Genomic DNA, 12,796 nt, shown 5'->3' on the forward strand with positions numbered 1-12,796 from the left:
CTTGGAGTCCAAACCTTACTACTGAAAAAAATACCAGTCATATCAAAGGGTTCCTCAGTGTCATGCCAATATCCACTAAAGGCTGGTTCTGAGGAATAACATGAACAGCATAGCAAGGCTAGAAAGGACAAATTATGACTTTTTCTTTTTTTGTTAAATGGTTCCTAACACAGGCTGTAAGTGCATTTTACTCCTAGTTTCAATGAGAGACATGGACACAGTGTCCAGCTATTTCTTGAATGTATAGTCTACTAGAAATGGTTGCCCATGCCCCAAACAGTTCCTGTAAACCTCATGCCACCAAGGTGGCAGCATAAACCCCAGTTTCCACTGTGGTACCTTCTAAACCACCAGCATAGCTTCAAGTGCCAAGTGCCAGCTATTCCATTCTCTTTCTACATTTTTTTAGAAGCTATGATCTCATTAGATGCAGGGGCAGGTCCAAACCTAGCTGAAGCTTCTTAGGAGATGGAGAAAGGCCTTCAGCTGCACACAGGGGACAAATGGTCCACTTGCATAACCCAAGGTCTCCATCTTCTAAAGAGGCTGTCTTGGGTTGTTTGTAGCTTGGGACATGTGGTACAGGAATATGGCCCCTGCCTCAGGATGTCCTGTCCAGAGGGTGAGCACATATGTAGGTTCGCTTCTCGAGGATCTGCTGGGACACTTTCTTAATCTGCTCATCCTGGTTCTCTGGAGCATCTGAGAGGGAAAAGAGAGGGAGTGAGTGATGTTACTGCACTGTGACAACACAAAGTTGGACCTTCTCCTCCAAACCCCCAGGAATGATTTTGGGCTACAGGGAGAGAACAGGAGAGTGGCCTCATCCTAAATAACAAAGGGCTTGTCCGATTCTCTAAAACCCCAGGGTTTAGGCGTAAGGAGAAGGTCCTGATCCATAAATAGCCTCCCTAAAGAAGAAACCATTTCATCACTTGGCAACTGGGCTGAGCTCTGCAGGGTGCCAGGATTGTAAGGGTCAGAGAAGATCCTGACCTACAAGTTCCAAGATATGGCCAGATAGCTACGGAAAAGGAAGAGCATTCCAGGCAAACTGAAAGGCAGATGCAAAGTCCCGTATTTTCCAGGGCCAAGGCATGTGATTTGAGTTCAAGGGGCAGGTAAAAATCCTGTCTCTGGAATCAGGTATAATGTCTGTTCCCTTCCTCTGGGACCTTTCCTGGGTAGGTAACAAGGATATGACCAGACACACTGGCAGACACTAGCAGTGCCTATACAGGGGGCCATATAAAGGCATGTCATCTGCAGGGGCATGCTCTGCTTAGTGGGTGCTCCTATGTAGGCCCTCTCTTCAGGCAGAAGGTTGTGAGCCAGCAGGCTCTGGAAGCAAACAAGGTCTAGAAACAGGTCTCCATCAACAAATGCCTGGACTTGGGACCTCTTGCCTCCTGCAAACCAACCCACTTACACTTGTCCAGCTGTGACAGGCTGAAGAGATTCTGGAAATAAGCTTCTACACAGAACATGTTGGCCAACAGAACCTGCCAGAATAGAAGTCAGAAAGGATGGCTGCTGAGAGCTCTGGAGTTGACCTCTAAACTCCAAGGAACCCAGCTGGTTTAACTGGGCAGGGTGGCTGAGGTCAAAAGGCCTGGCTCAGAAGTCACAGTCTTTGGCTCTAATTCCAGCCCTAACTCAAACTCCCTCCGTCCCCAAGAGCAAGCTTGCTCTCAGCATCTCTTAAGACTCACTTTCCTCCTCTGTATATTGAATGTCACAATCCTAATATGTGTGGGCTCCTCTGTAATGATGCATGTAGGTACTAGTAACTGTGTCTGCCTCCTACCAGGGGAAGAATGTACAGGGTAGGTAGACTGGGTACAGGCAATGGTTTGTGGACCCCTGTCACTCATCCCTTTCTCTTCTCTCAGGTAGGAGAGCAGAGGTACTGGCCCAGTCTTCTGAGCAGCATGGACCCACCCACAGCCCAGCAAACCTATCCAGCCTCTTGGGCAGCACCTCTGTGCATCCTCAGTACTCACCCACTGTCAGTGACCACCCCCTGGCACTGCAGCCCCTGCCTTATTCAGCCCCTCTCTCCCGGTGCTCCCTGACTGGGCCACATCACCCAACTCCCCACTTGCCTAGTCACTAGCTTCATTAAAGTGCAACATGATGAAAGGCTTGGCTCAGTATTCACAGCCTTAGGTTATAATTCCTTCCTTGATCCAAACTTGGTCTATCCAACAGTAAGCTACTGTCTCTGTGACTGATTCCTGTGTGGGGCTGGATGCAACTCACCTCATGGTCATGGTTCCGAAGTCCAATGCGGATAGAGCGGCTGGCCCGTGACAGCACGGCCGTCATACCATACAGGTTGATGAGGATGTTGGCCACCCGCTTCAGCACCAGCTGTTCATCCACAATGGTCTGAAGACAGAGGCCCAGAGTGACGACTTCCTACATAGCCCAACCAGCTCCATGATCTCTCTCAAGCCATCCCTGTCTCCCTTTGCTCCTGGGTAATGTAGGCCAGTGATGCCTTTTCCTTCAGGTTATGGGAGGCTGGTTCTCAGCTGCCTTTTGTTTTCCCTTCTTTATTCTTGGACAGGTGTCAAGGTAAGACCAGAGGCCTGCATTTATTATGTGAAATGTCACCTTTAGCAGCAAGTGCCTCACAGATTAATGTCCTGGATTAGGGCCTCACATGTGTAGCCTCTTCCTGCACTCCAGGGAGCCTCTCTTCACCAGAAAGTGCCCAGGAGAACACTGCAGAAAATGCATCCAGCAGAATGTCCCAGACCCATGGCAATCCAGACTTCTAGGTGGGGCACAGCACAAAATAATCTCATGACTGCTGGCCATGTAGGCTGTGCCCCAGGCTTGGCAGAGCCCACTTACCTTTCCAAAGCGGAGCAGCAATGTCTCAACTGTCCGGCCAAAGTAATACACGTTCTCCTCGAGCTTGTTGGCACTGTCCTATTACGGCAAAAGACAAACTGGGCTCAGCACTCCTCCCCACCGTGCCTGCCCATCCTGTCCCACTGGACAGCCTCAGCCCAGGGCATCCAGGTGCCTCCCCAACTTTCCTGGAGGAGCCTATACCTCTAGTCTTTTCCCTCTGGAATGGGACTATCATGCAGGAGGGCACCCAAACAGAGTACACTTGTTGAGCCTACTTACCCCAAGACTGGGGTGTACAACTCCAAGATTGCCTGTCAGACCCAGATCAATGGATCGGCCCAGAGAGTCCCGAAGCTTCCGGCCAATGGTCTCCATGACTACGGTCACATTGCCTTGTTTAAGCTCACTGCAGGAAGTCCAGAGTCTTGTGACTTGAGGCCAAATGGCTGGCTGCAGTTGTCCATGGCCCCCTGGAGCTCTATGCCCCCCCTCAGCCTGGCATTTGGGCTCCTAGAAGGAGGGTGGGGGGGTGGAAGGGGCGCTTCCAGCTTATTAGGGAGCAGATGGTTATGTGGCCAGTGGCTGGCTGTTGGTAAGAGTCTGCAAACACCAGCCACCCCCACTGTGGGAGCTGGGAGCCATCAAAGGAAGGGGAAGATGAAGTTCAAGTGTGGCTGGAGGGAGTGAAAGGGCTCCCTGGGCAGCTGGCCCTTCCTGTAATCTCCAGGTGAGGGAACAGCCAACGTTGCTGCTGCTCCTCCTCCCTCCTGCCACCTCTAGAGGGAGCCTGTATGTGAGGCTGCACTGTTCCCCCACTTTCCCATACTGTCCTAGGATGGAGCAGCCCTATCCTCTGGCCTCTGCTGGGCAGGCAGGCCTAAGGAGCAGACCACAGGTATAGTACGTACTTGATTCTTGCAGTCAGGATGCGGCCGGCATGCTGTAGGCCCGTCAGGGCAATGAACATCCGGAGAATCTCATTGGTTCCCTGCGGCCAGCAGTGTGGAGGTCAACATCAATAGGCAGCCCCAGCAATACTGTCTGTGACTGGGCAGGCTGAGCCACCACACTCTGCCCAAATGGCTGACACTTTAGAAGCACAGGGAGCAGGGCTATGACCAGGTGTCAGGGAATACACAGTTATGGGTTGGGGACCTGACCAGATGCATGGCTTCTGACTAGGACCTCCTATCTCTCATGGCCAGCTTCACATGGGTCACTCTTCTAAGCCCCAGAATCCTCATTAAAAGAAACACCAGTTTTCCCTGGGTGGTGAGGGCCACTGATGCTCAGAGCACAGCAACTGTGGCCAGATTCCTTAGGGAAACCACCAATGGTTGAGCAATAGAAGCTGGGAGCTCCTCAGTACATGCACAATACTGAAGGTGTGTGTCGGGGTTGCCACATGCTGCTCCTCCCCACCTGATTCTGTCTGTTCCTTGTGAGGATGCTAGGCTTCTGCCTAGTACACACAATAGTGCTGTGGGTGCCAGGGAGCTGAATGGCCATGACCCAGGCTTCATGTCCAGTACCGCCCTGCAGCTGGGCTGGCACTATAGAGGGGGCTCCCATGGGAAGGGAAGTTGGGCACAGAGGCTTCCACAATATTGCCCAGCTCTAAGCTACAGAGTCTAAGAGTCTACAGAGGCACCTGCCTCACCTCAGAGACTTCGCATCCTTTTATGAATTATAGCCTTGAGGGTTTTTTAACCCCAGCTGACCACTCCACCCAGTCATAGAGGAACCCAGGCCTCCGAGGCTGAGAGACGGGCCTTTGGAGAGGCAGCCTCAGCCAGAAAGGCTGAGACACACTGTATCATCAGCCACACTATGTCCCTTTCTGCCTTCAGGCAGGCCTTTGACTGAATGACTGAGCTAAGGGAGAAGAAATGCTGACTGGCATGTTGGGCATGCTTGGGAACAAAAGCAATCAGTGAGGACTTTCACTGGGTGTGATAACCCAGGATCAAAGTGACAGTCAGGATGATCCTCATTACTTGACCAGTGGCACAGCTCAAACCCTCTCCCTGTCTAAAGGTCTGCCTCTTGCATGCCCCCATGGCCACCAGCAGGACCCATCCATATTTTTGCCTTAGTCCCCCTAAGTCTACCCTCCCTTCCAGTGGGAGCACCTCTGGGCTTGGGTCTCACCAGCCATGGAAGAATTTCCTAGAACACAAATATAACCAAATCACTCCCTGCTTGGAAACTTCCTATGGCTTTCCAAGTCCTGACTGTTAGTCAAAATCTTTCACAGTACAGCTCCTTTTCTATCTTTCCCATCCATCCTTTGCATTCCAACTCTCTTCCCTGTTCCACTACCTGGACCAGCCCATTAAGCAGGACTGATCAAAACACCCAGAAAGACTTTCTTACTCTGTGTGTTCATCTCATGCTGTTCATTAAGTCCTGTCTTGGCTTTGTGTGCGTCATTTTCCTGCCTTTCATTCAAATTTCCCCTCCACAGTCCTTTTTGCCCTCAAGGGTCAAGTGCATGTGCTTCAAGAGACTACAGCTTCCTCCAGAACACTTACTTCTGTCTCTTGTGAGACATATCACAGCATCCTTCTTAGTCAGTCAGGCTATACCATAAGATCACAACATCACAAGGTTGTCTCTGTGGCCCTGATACCCTTTTCTGCCTGGCACATGCTGACTGAGCTGACCCTTTAGGATTGTGAATTCATGGAGTGCAGCAATTAAAGAAAGAGTGTCAACACTGGGTGAGTCTTCAGAAAGGACCCTGTTCACCTGCCTCGAATTACCAAGAAGGAAACTAAGACCCAGAAGCGTGAAATGGAGGCAGAGCCTGAGCCAGGACTGGAATTCAGGTCCCACTCTGTCCAGCCAGAAACTACTTGGCAGAGATCCACAGTAGGTCTCCAGGAAGCAGTGGGCTCAGGAGCATGAGTAGGTTGTAGTAGGCCACTGCTGGGGCCCTTTGTAGCATCTCCTAGATCCAAGAACAGAGAGGGGAGTTTGGGGACATCAGCAGGGAACATGGTAGCAGGGCCACTCACCTCAAAGATAAGGAGGATGCGGGCATCACGCAGCATGCGCTCATAGGGGTAGTCCTTCATGTAGCCCGAGCCCCCAAGGATCTGCAGTGCCTCACTCACACACTGCCAGGCACCCTCAGAACTGAACACCTGCCAAAGACCCGGGGAAAGGTCAGCACAGGGTGATGGTGCCAAATCCCTTCCAAGAGAAGAGTGGGAGGCTGTGTGTGTGCAGAACTTGAGCTTTGAGATGAGACTGACCCCAAGAGGAATTTACTAGGTGACCATGGGCAAGGCCTTTGGTTTTCTGGACCACAATGTCCAGCAGTGGCTCCTATCTCCACAATGCCCTTTTCATGCCTCTAGGCCCTCCTCCATTCCTTCCACACCTTATTTAAAACCCACCTAGATTTTACCTACTCCAGGAAGTGTGATCCACTTTTGTCTGGCCCAATCCACCTGCCACTCACTTCTCTGCACTTGAACAAGATGTCTGAATATCCTGCCATGTATGAGCATGATTTATCTCTCTCTGTGCACTCTGTCAGCATCCTGGGGGGTCGAGACACTGTCATGGTTAGTTGTAGGTTCAACCTAAGCTCGCAGGCACTAGTCAATGGCCTCAAAGAAGTTAAGTAAGGAGAATCCTTCTTTCAGTAAAGGAAGCAGCTCATGTCACATGGGGATCATTTGAGAAAACCTCAGGAACAGGAATGTACACTTTAGGCTTGCTCTTGGCTCAAAAGTTTTTTTCAGAATGTTTCCTACTTGTAATGTTTCAGAATCTCTGAGGACAGAAGCACTGTTTCCAGCCCTGTGGTCTGCCCATACTCAAACAGGAAACCAGGATACAGACTGGGTAAGTAACCTTTTACCTCAAACAATTTCCAGAAGGGCATTCTGATATCAAAAAGTAAAAAGGTCACCAAAGTAGAAAAAAGATATTTCCTCAGAAGAGCTCAGCTGCTATTTTACATTGATGTGGAGTTACAATATCTGTGTTTTCTCCTGTTGCTGTAGGCCACAAATCAGCCAGTAAAAACTTAGTGTAAGTGGTGAGCTATCCTACAAACTGATGCTCTTGGGCCCTGCTCTATGCTGCTGCTCCCCAACTCTTAGGACCCTGCCTACCCTACAGAGCTGCACACCAGGGGGTTCAGCATAAATCCTGGACCAAAACAGCTGACCTATAAACAAACGAGAAGAGGAAGATGGCAGGTAGAAGGTGTGGGTCAAAAAGGCTGCAGAGAAAGCTTTTCTGCTTTTGCCCCCTGTGCCAGCTCTGGTTGTGCCGGGATTACCTTCACCATGGCTGCCTCAATGGAGCAATCGGGAAACCCAGGTTGGTCCAGCATCCCTGCGGTGAGGTAGGACATACTTTCCATCACATAAGCTTTCTGAGCCATCAGAGCAAACTTTTCCTGGAGTATTTGGGAAAACACAATCAACAAGCAATTTGTATGTGCTGAGTCCCAAATCTGCCAACCAGGAGAGAAGCTAATTAAATTAGAAGCCTGGCTGCCCCAAAGAACCAAATCCAGCCTTAATAAAAGGGACCTATAGCAACAGTGTTCTTCCCACATCACCAAGCAGGAGGCACGAGTAGAGAATCAGCAACAGAGAACACTTTTCATGTCCACACAGTGAAATCACAGCTGTCAGTACCTGAATTAACCCAAATTCACTGAGATTCCTACTGAACTGCTTCCTCGTGCAGGCATATTCAGCGGTCAATTCTGAAGAAGAGCAGAGTTGTTAAAAAGAACCAGAACATTTCAGATTATCTGAAAATGATTTTCTAAGGCCTTAACTATTATCCTTTAAACGCCTGCAGAAAACACTGAGGACCATGGCTGCTGAGATCAGAGTGCCAGAGCCCCAACTTTTCTAGCACCCTTGGGTAAGAGGCAGGATACCTGTTCCTCAGGGGGCCTGCAGGCAGCGAGCAGGAGCAAAAGCACAGAGTTCTGAATTAGACACAGTTCTGAGTTCTGGTCCTGTTCTTACCAGTGGGGGGCCTGAGCCAAGAGCTCCACCTCCCTGGTGGTACACCTCACAGAGTTGCTGCAAACATGCAAGGAGACGGAAGCTGGAAGGCACCTAGCACAAAGCTAGGTGCACAGAGCATCCTAGACAAAGGTGGGAGTGGACCCACCTCCATCACAGGTACTCAACCAAAGCAGGAGGGGCAGCCTGATTTCAAAGCTCAGGCCTGGGGCCTCAAGTTGCATAGTTGTGGACAGTTTTGAGAGCCCCTGGGAACATGTCAGACTCCCACCCTGGCATCAGCTCCCCTAGCTTTGCCTGAAGCCTGTTTTCCAAATGTTTCCACCAGTGTGACCATCACTAACTGGTCCCTAGAGTGAGTCCCCTTATCCACATTTCTGGGTTATGGGCTCTCAACAGAGGTTCTGTCTCTTTGGGAGAGGGGAGGCTGATGATAAAGATCCATGAAGCTTTTGCACTGAGTTTTCCAGATGGAGAAGTGGAGGCCATGCAAGCAGCACAGCAAATTGAGAAGAGTCCTGAGCTTGAGGGCTGACAGCTTTGGACCTTGGTCAAGGTACATGGTGTTGGGCAAATCACCTGTACTCTCTTGGCCTCAGTTTCCTCATCAATCAAATGGATGGAAGAACCCAAACCAGAGCCCCTGTATGTCCACCTTGCAGTGGACTCTGAGAGTCATAAAGCCCTCAGGGTATGTTCTCCCTGGGCACACCCTTTCCCACAGTCACATCCACATAGCAAGAATAGTTACAGGATGTTTTAAGTTCACAAAGGAAAGTCTAGTATCCTGATGGAGAAGAACAAGGGAGGAATCAGGGGCTGAGGGACTTGGGTTCTAGGTCCAACCGCACTCTTCACTCTGTGTAGAGACACCCACATGAAGGGATCTTGTGAGGATGAGAACTAATGTTTTCTTGGTCCCTAACTCATGGGTGCCAAGTAGCTCTGTTCTTAGTGGTCTGCCTCTGACAGAATGCCTGCTTCTCTCCTTACCCTTGTGTGTAGATAAAACTGAGCAATGTTGAAATACAAAGACTAACTTCTGGGGCAGGTGAGTATATTCTTTGCTCTAAACCAAAGCTCAGAGGCTAAACTTGAGCCAACAATTTCCCCAGGTGGCCTGGCTCGTCACCAGTCCATCCAGGGGGGAAATGGCAAACAGACCCTCCCAGGCTGTGGGGGGGTCGGCAGGGGCAACAGGGCACTGCAGACCCGAATGACCTACCGATCAGTTTCTTAAGCATCCCAGCCACAATGCTGCCCATGCTGAATCGCCCGCTATTGAGGATATTCATGGCCACCTGCAGAGAGGGCGAGAAAGGCCAAGCAAGCACATTGAAAGAGGCAGAGAAAAGAGACACAGAACACTCGTCTATTTTCCCCAGAAGAGTTCTTGAAAATAGAGGCAAGCATCTGCCTTTGGGCTGGGAGAGAGCACAGTTCTGACCCTCCAACAGGGTGGCTCTGTCACTGCTGCAGCTCTAATACCCGTGGCATCACTACCACCACACATAAGGCCACTGCACAATACTCCCAAATCATCTGCTAAGGCTTTTCATCCTCTGGAGAGGTAGCAGAAACTTGGACCGATGGAGTACACATTGCAAGCTGCCTGAATATTCCCAGCAAAGCTTCAGGATGAGGCACCACAATTCACAGATGAAGATGCTGAAGATCAGAGTGGTGACATGACTCTCCCTACACCTCACATCCTGGCAGGAAAGCTGTGCACTGAGATGACCCCATGACATCAGCCAGATGCCTGCAACAGTGATCTGGTGGCTTTGTCAGCATCCCTACTCTTTCTTCATCCTTTATTCTGACCCATGTGTATAGTGAGCAGCTGGGAGAGGGACAGATGCACACCCTGTTATGAGAAATGGAGGTGTCCCTGACCTGCCACAGAGGTCTCAGTTGCAAACAGCCAGTGAAGCCATAGGTAGCCAATGAGGGCAGACTGAAGGAGAGGGTCCCAGCCCTGTGGAAACAGCTAAATTGAGGGTGGGGCTGGCTTCTTGGAGGAGATGGTGGACCTGGGTTTACTGTACCAGCAGGGAGGAAAAGCCCTCCAGGCAGAGGATGGACAGAGGCCTCTGACAAGCCTGAGACATGAAATCAGAGTCCCCAAAGGTAGAGTGGGGATCCGAGGACAGAAAAGAAGGCTGTGAGTTCTATGGTTTTCCCCAAAGCACAACTTCAATTGTATTGTTTTTTGCTCAATGATTGGTTATGTGTGACCCAGAAAGCATGCGGTAGTCTTTGAATTTTTGATTACCTGCTAAATAACCTGAAGGGAGAACCTCTCAAAACAGAGCCTGTGGGGAAACCAACAGACCCTCAGGGCTGGGAGAAGCTGGAAACAATTGTTCAAAACTCCTAGAAATAGCCAGCCCCCACACTAGTGGGAAATCTGTCTTGGTTAAGTCATACCACAGTGTGAGATTCAAATCCCACTTCTAGAAACAGATCCCAAAGCTTCCATCCCTGCTTTTTCTGGATGGTCTGAGAAACAGCTGAGTGCCCCATCGCCTCTGACTTCCCAAGCTTCAGACTCCTGCATTTCAGGACACAGGATGATACTGGCCTCGTTCGATCTGCCAGGAAACTAAATTCTTTTGCCCTTATTTCTTCTCTTTTAAAAGCCAGCTCATAATTTCATGAATAAAACTCCATAGCCCCCTCAGAGTTTACTGTTAACCTCATCAAATAAAAAAAAAAATGGAGTGAAAAAAGCAGGGTCTTATTCCCCAGTGGATCAATACCCAATAGGTAGAGTCTTATTTGAAGAGGGCCATGTGTTCAGTCTTTGTTCTGTACTTGGAGACCTCTGGCCAGCCTTTTACTATTATAATACATTTTAATTGAACAAATTGACATGATTCACTGTGATATTTCCATCCATATATATCATGTCTATCATCTACCCTTCTATTCCCCACCCAAATCCCTTCCCAGTCTCTAATAATTCTTATACTTTCAGGTTTTTTTTTTTTTTAAGTTTCCACATATATGAGATAACACATGAACCTTCTCTTTCTGTGTCTGATTATTTCACTTAACAGGATGCCCTCAGTTCAACCCATTTTCCTGCACATGACCAGATTTAATTATTCTTTATGGCTGAATAAAGTGTGTATGTATACTACATTTTCTTGGTCCATTTATCTGCAGACACTTGAGTAGATTCCATGTTAACTATTGTGAACAGTGCCACAACAGACATAGGTGTGCAGTCTTCTCTATTGTATGTGGACTTAGCTCTCTTGGGTATGTGTCCAGAAGTGGGAGATCTGGATCATATGGTCATTCTATTTTTAGCTTTTTGAGGAACCTCCATACTGATTTCCACAGTTCACCAGTTTTAGCGTCTTCAAGCTTCATCACCCTCACTACCACCAAGAGTCTCCTTCTATGTTACCAGCTACATTCTATATCCTAATTTCCCCCAAAGCAAGATTCAGAACTTTCTTTCAACAGTTCCTACTTGTCAGTCTCTATATTTCTGACTGTTAATAAAATCTTACTACCATCTCAGAGGTAAAAGTCCTCATTTTTATCTCATACCAGTCCATTCAGTTTTTCAGCTGGCTATTTATTTATTTATTTATTGTCTCTGTATTCCAAGTATAACATTCTTTTAAAAATTTAGGCTAACTGGCAGGAATTCCACTAGTAGCAACAAAAGAACTTTAGAGATTGATTTCCATTTGCCTATTTAAACAATCATTTTCCACCAATCACAGTGGCAAAAAAAGAAAAAAAAAAATTTAAATACAGTGTTGGGGCTGGGGATGTAGTTCCAAGATGGAGTATTTGCCTAGCTCACGTGAGAACCTGGGTTTGGTTCTTAGCACCAAAAAACCCCCCCAAACCTCAAGTGTCTGAAGGACTGAGGAACAAGGCTTCTTTACTCACAACTGGAAAGGACACATACTTGTCCCTCTCCAGGAGACACTTGGCAACATGGGTCAAGACTATAAAAATGTTAGCTAGGCATGGTGGTACATGCGTATAATTGTAGAACTCGGGAGATGGAGGCAGGAGGATTGTGAGTTTGAGGATAGCCTGGGTTACATAGCAGATCCCTGTCTCAAAAAACCAAGGGATGGGGATGTAGGTCAGTGGTAGAGCATTTGCTTAGCATGTACACGGATGTGAGTTCAGTTCTCAGCACTGCCAGAAAAAAGTTCACATCCTCTGACTCAGTAATTTTACTGGTGGTGTTTAAACTCAGGAAAGAATTAGACAAGTGTGGGAGGATATGTTACCAGGAACCTGATGCCATTAAACACAGTGTGCATATGAAGAATGCAGTGCAGCATCAAACATTTATATTTACCAGCACAAAAAGATTGTTAGAATTTATTGATAAGTGAAACACAGGCTACAAAATGTCACACACACACAAAGTGATGTGTATTATTTAAAATACCCAGAAAGCAACAAGGGTATGAGCAATACAATCTCTTTTGGGATGGGCTTTGGGTGATTTAATTCTGTCTCTTCTATTTGCATGTACCATCTGGACCACCTTCGTAATACAGAAGCCTATGGCTGCACAACCTATTCCGTTATTTGTCCCTTCATCTGTCCATCCTTCCTCTACACTCAATGCACACCCTTGTGCCACAGAAGCTTTGGCTAATGGTATCTCATCTGATTCCCTGACCCTAGGGGAGGAGGGAAAGGATGACTTTGATCCTTGCTTCATGGCTGAGATGGGTAGGGTTGCCCAGGGTGAACACACTTGCCCAGGTCACCCAGTAAATTAGGGTAGGGCAACAACAACAACAACAACAACAAAATAAGGAGTCTCATTTAAAAATGGGCAAAGGATTTGAAAAGGTATTTCTTCAAAGACAATGCCAATAAGCACATGGAAAGATGCTGAATATGATTAACCATGTTCAAATTAAACCCACAGA

The 12,796-nt window shown here is 48.3% G+C and overlaps 1 protein-coding gene across 1 annotated transcript in view; it reads right to left on the minus strand.

The window, feature by feature from the left end:
• Window positions 1-223: 223 nt before the first annotated feature.
• Window positions 224-12,796, minus strand: part of Acad9 (acyl-CoA dehydrogenase family member 9) — a 31,486-nt gene continuing 18,913 nt past the window's right edge. Inside the window, exons 9-18 of the mRNA XM_020169257.2 lie at window positions 9,097-9,172; window positions 7,530-7,600; window positions 7,166-7,285; window positions 5,886-6,014; window positions 3,774-3,853; window positions 3,145-3,271; window positions 2,863-2,940; window positions 2,263-2,391; window positions 1,430-1,502; window positions 224-702 (exon numbers count right to left, since the gene is read on the minus strand). Coding sequence (XP_020024846.2) covers window positions 602-702; window positions 1,430-1,502; window positions 2,263-2,391; window positions 2,863-2,940; window positions 3,145-3,271; window positions 3,774-3,853; window positions 5,886-6,014; window positions 7,166-7,285; window positions 7,530-7,600; window positions 9,097-9,172 — 984 coding nt within the window. The 3' untranslated portion in view covers window positions 224-601. The remainder of the gene's footprint in view (window positions 703-1,429; window positions 1,503-2,262; window positions 2,392-2,862; window positions 2,941-3,144; window positions 3,272-3,773; window positions 3,854-5,885; window positions 6,015-7,165; window positions 7,286-7,529; window positions 7,601-9,096; window positions 9,173-12,796) is intronic.

This window comes from Castor canadensis, chromosome 10 (assembly GCF_047511655.1).
Source record: "Castor canadensis chromosome 10, mCasCan1.hap1v2, whole genome shotgun sequence".
NCBI classification, from domain to species: Eukaryota; Metazoa; Chordata; class Mammalia; order Rodentia; family Castoridae; genus Castor; species Castor canadensis.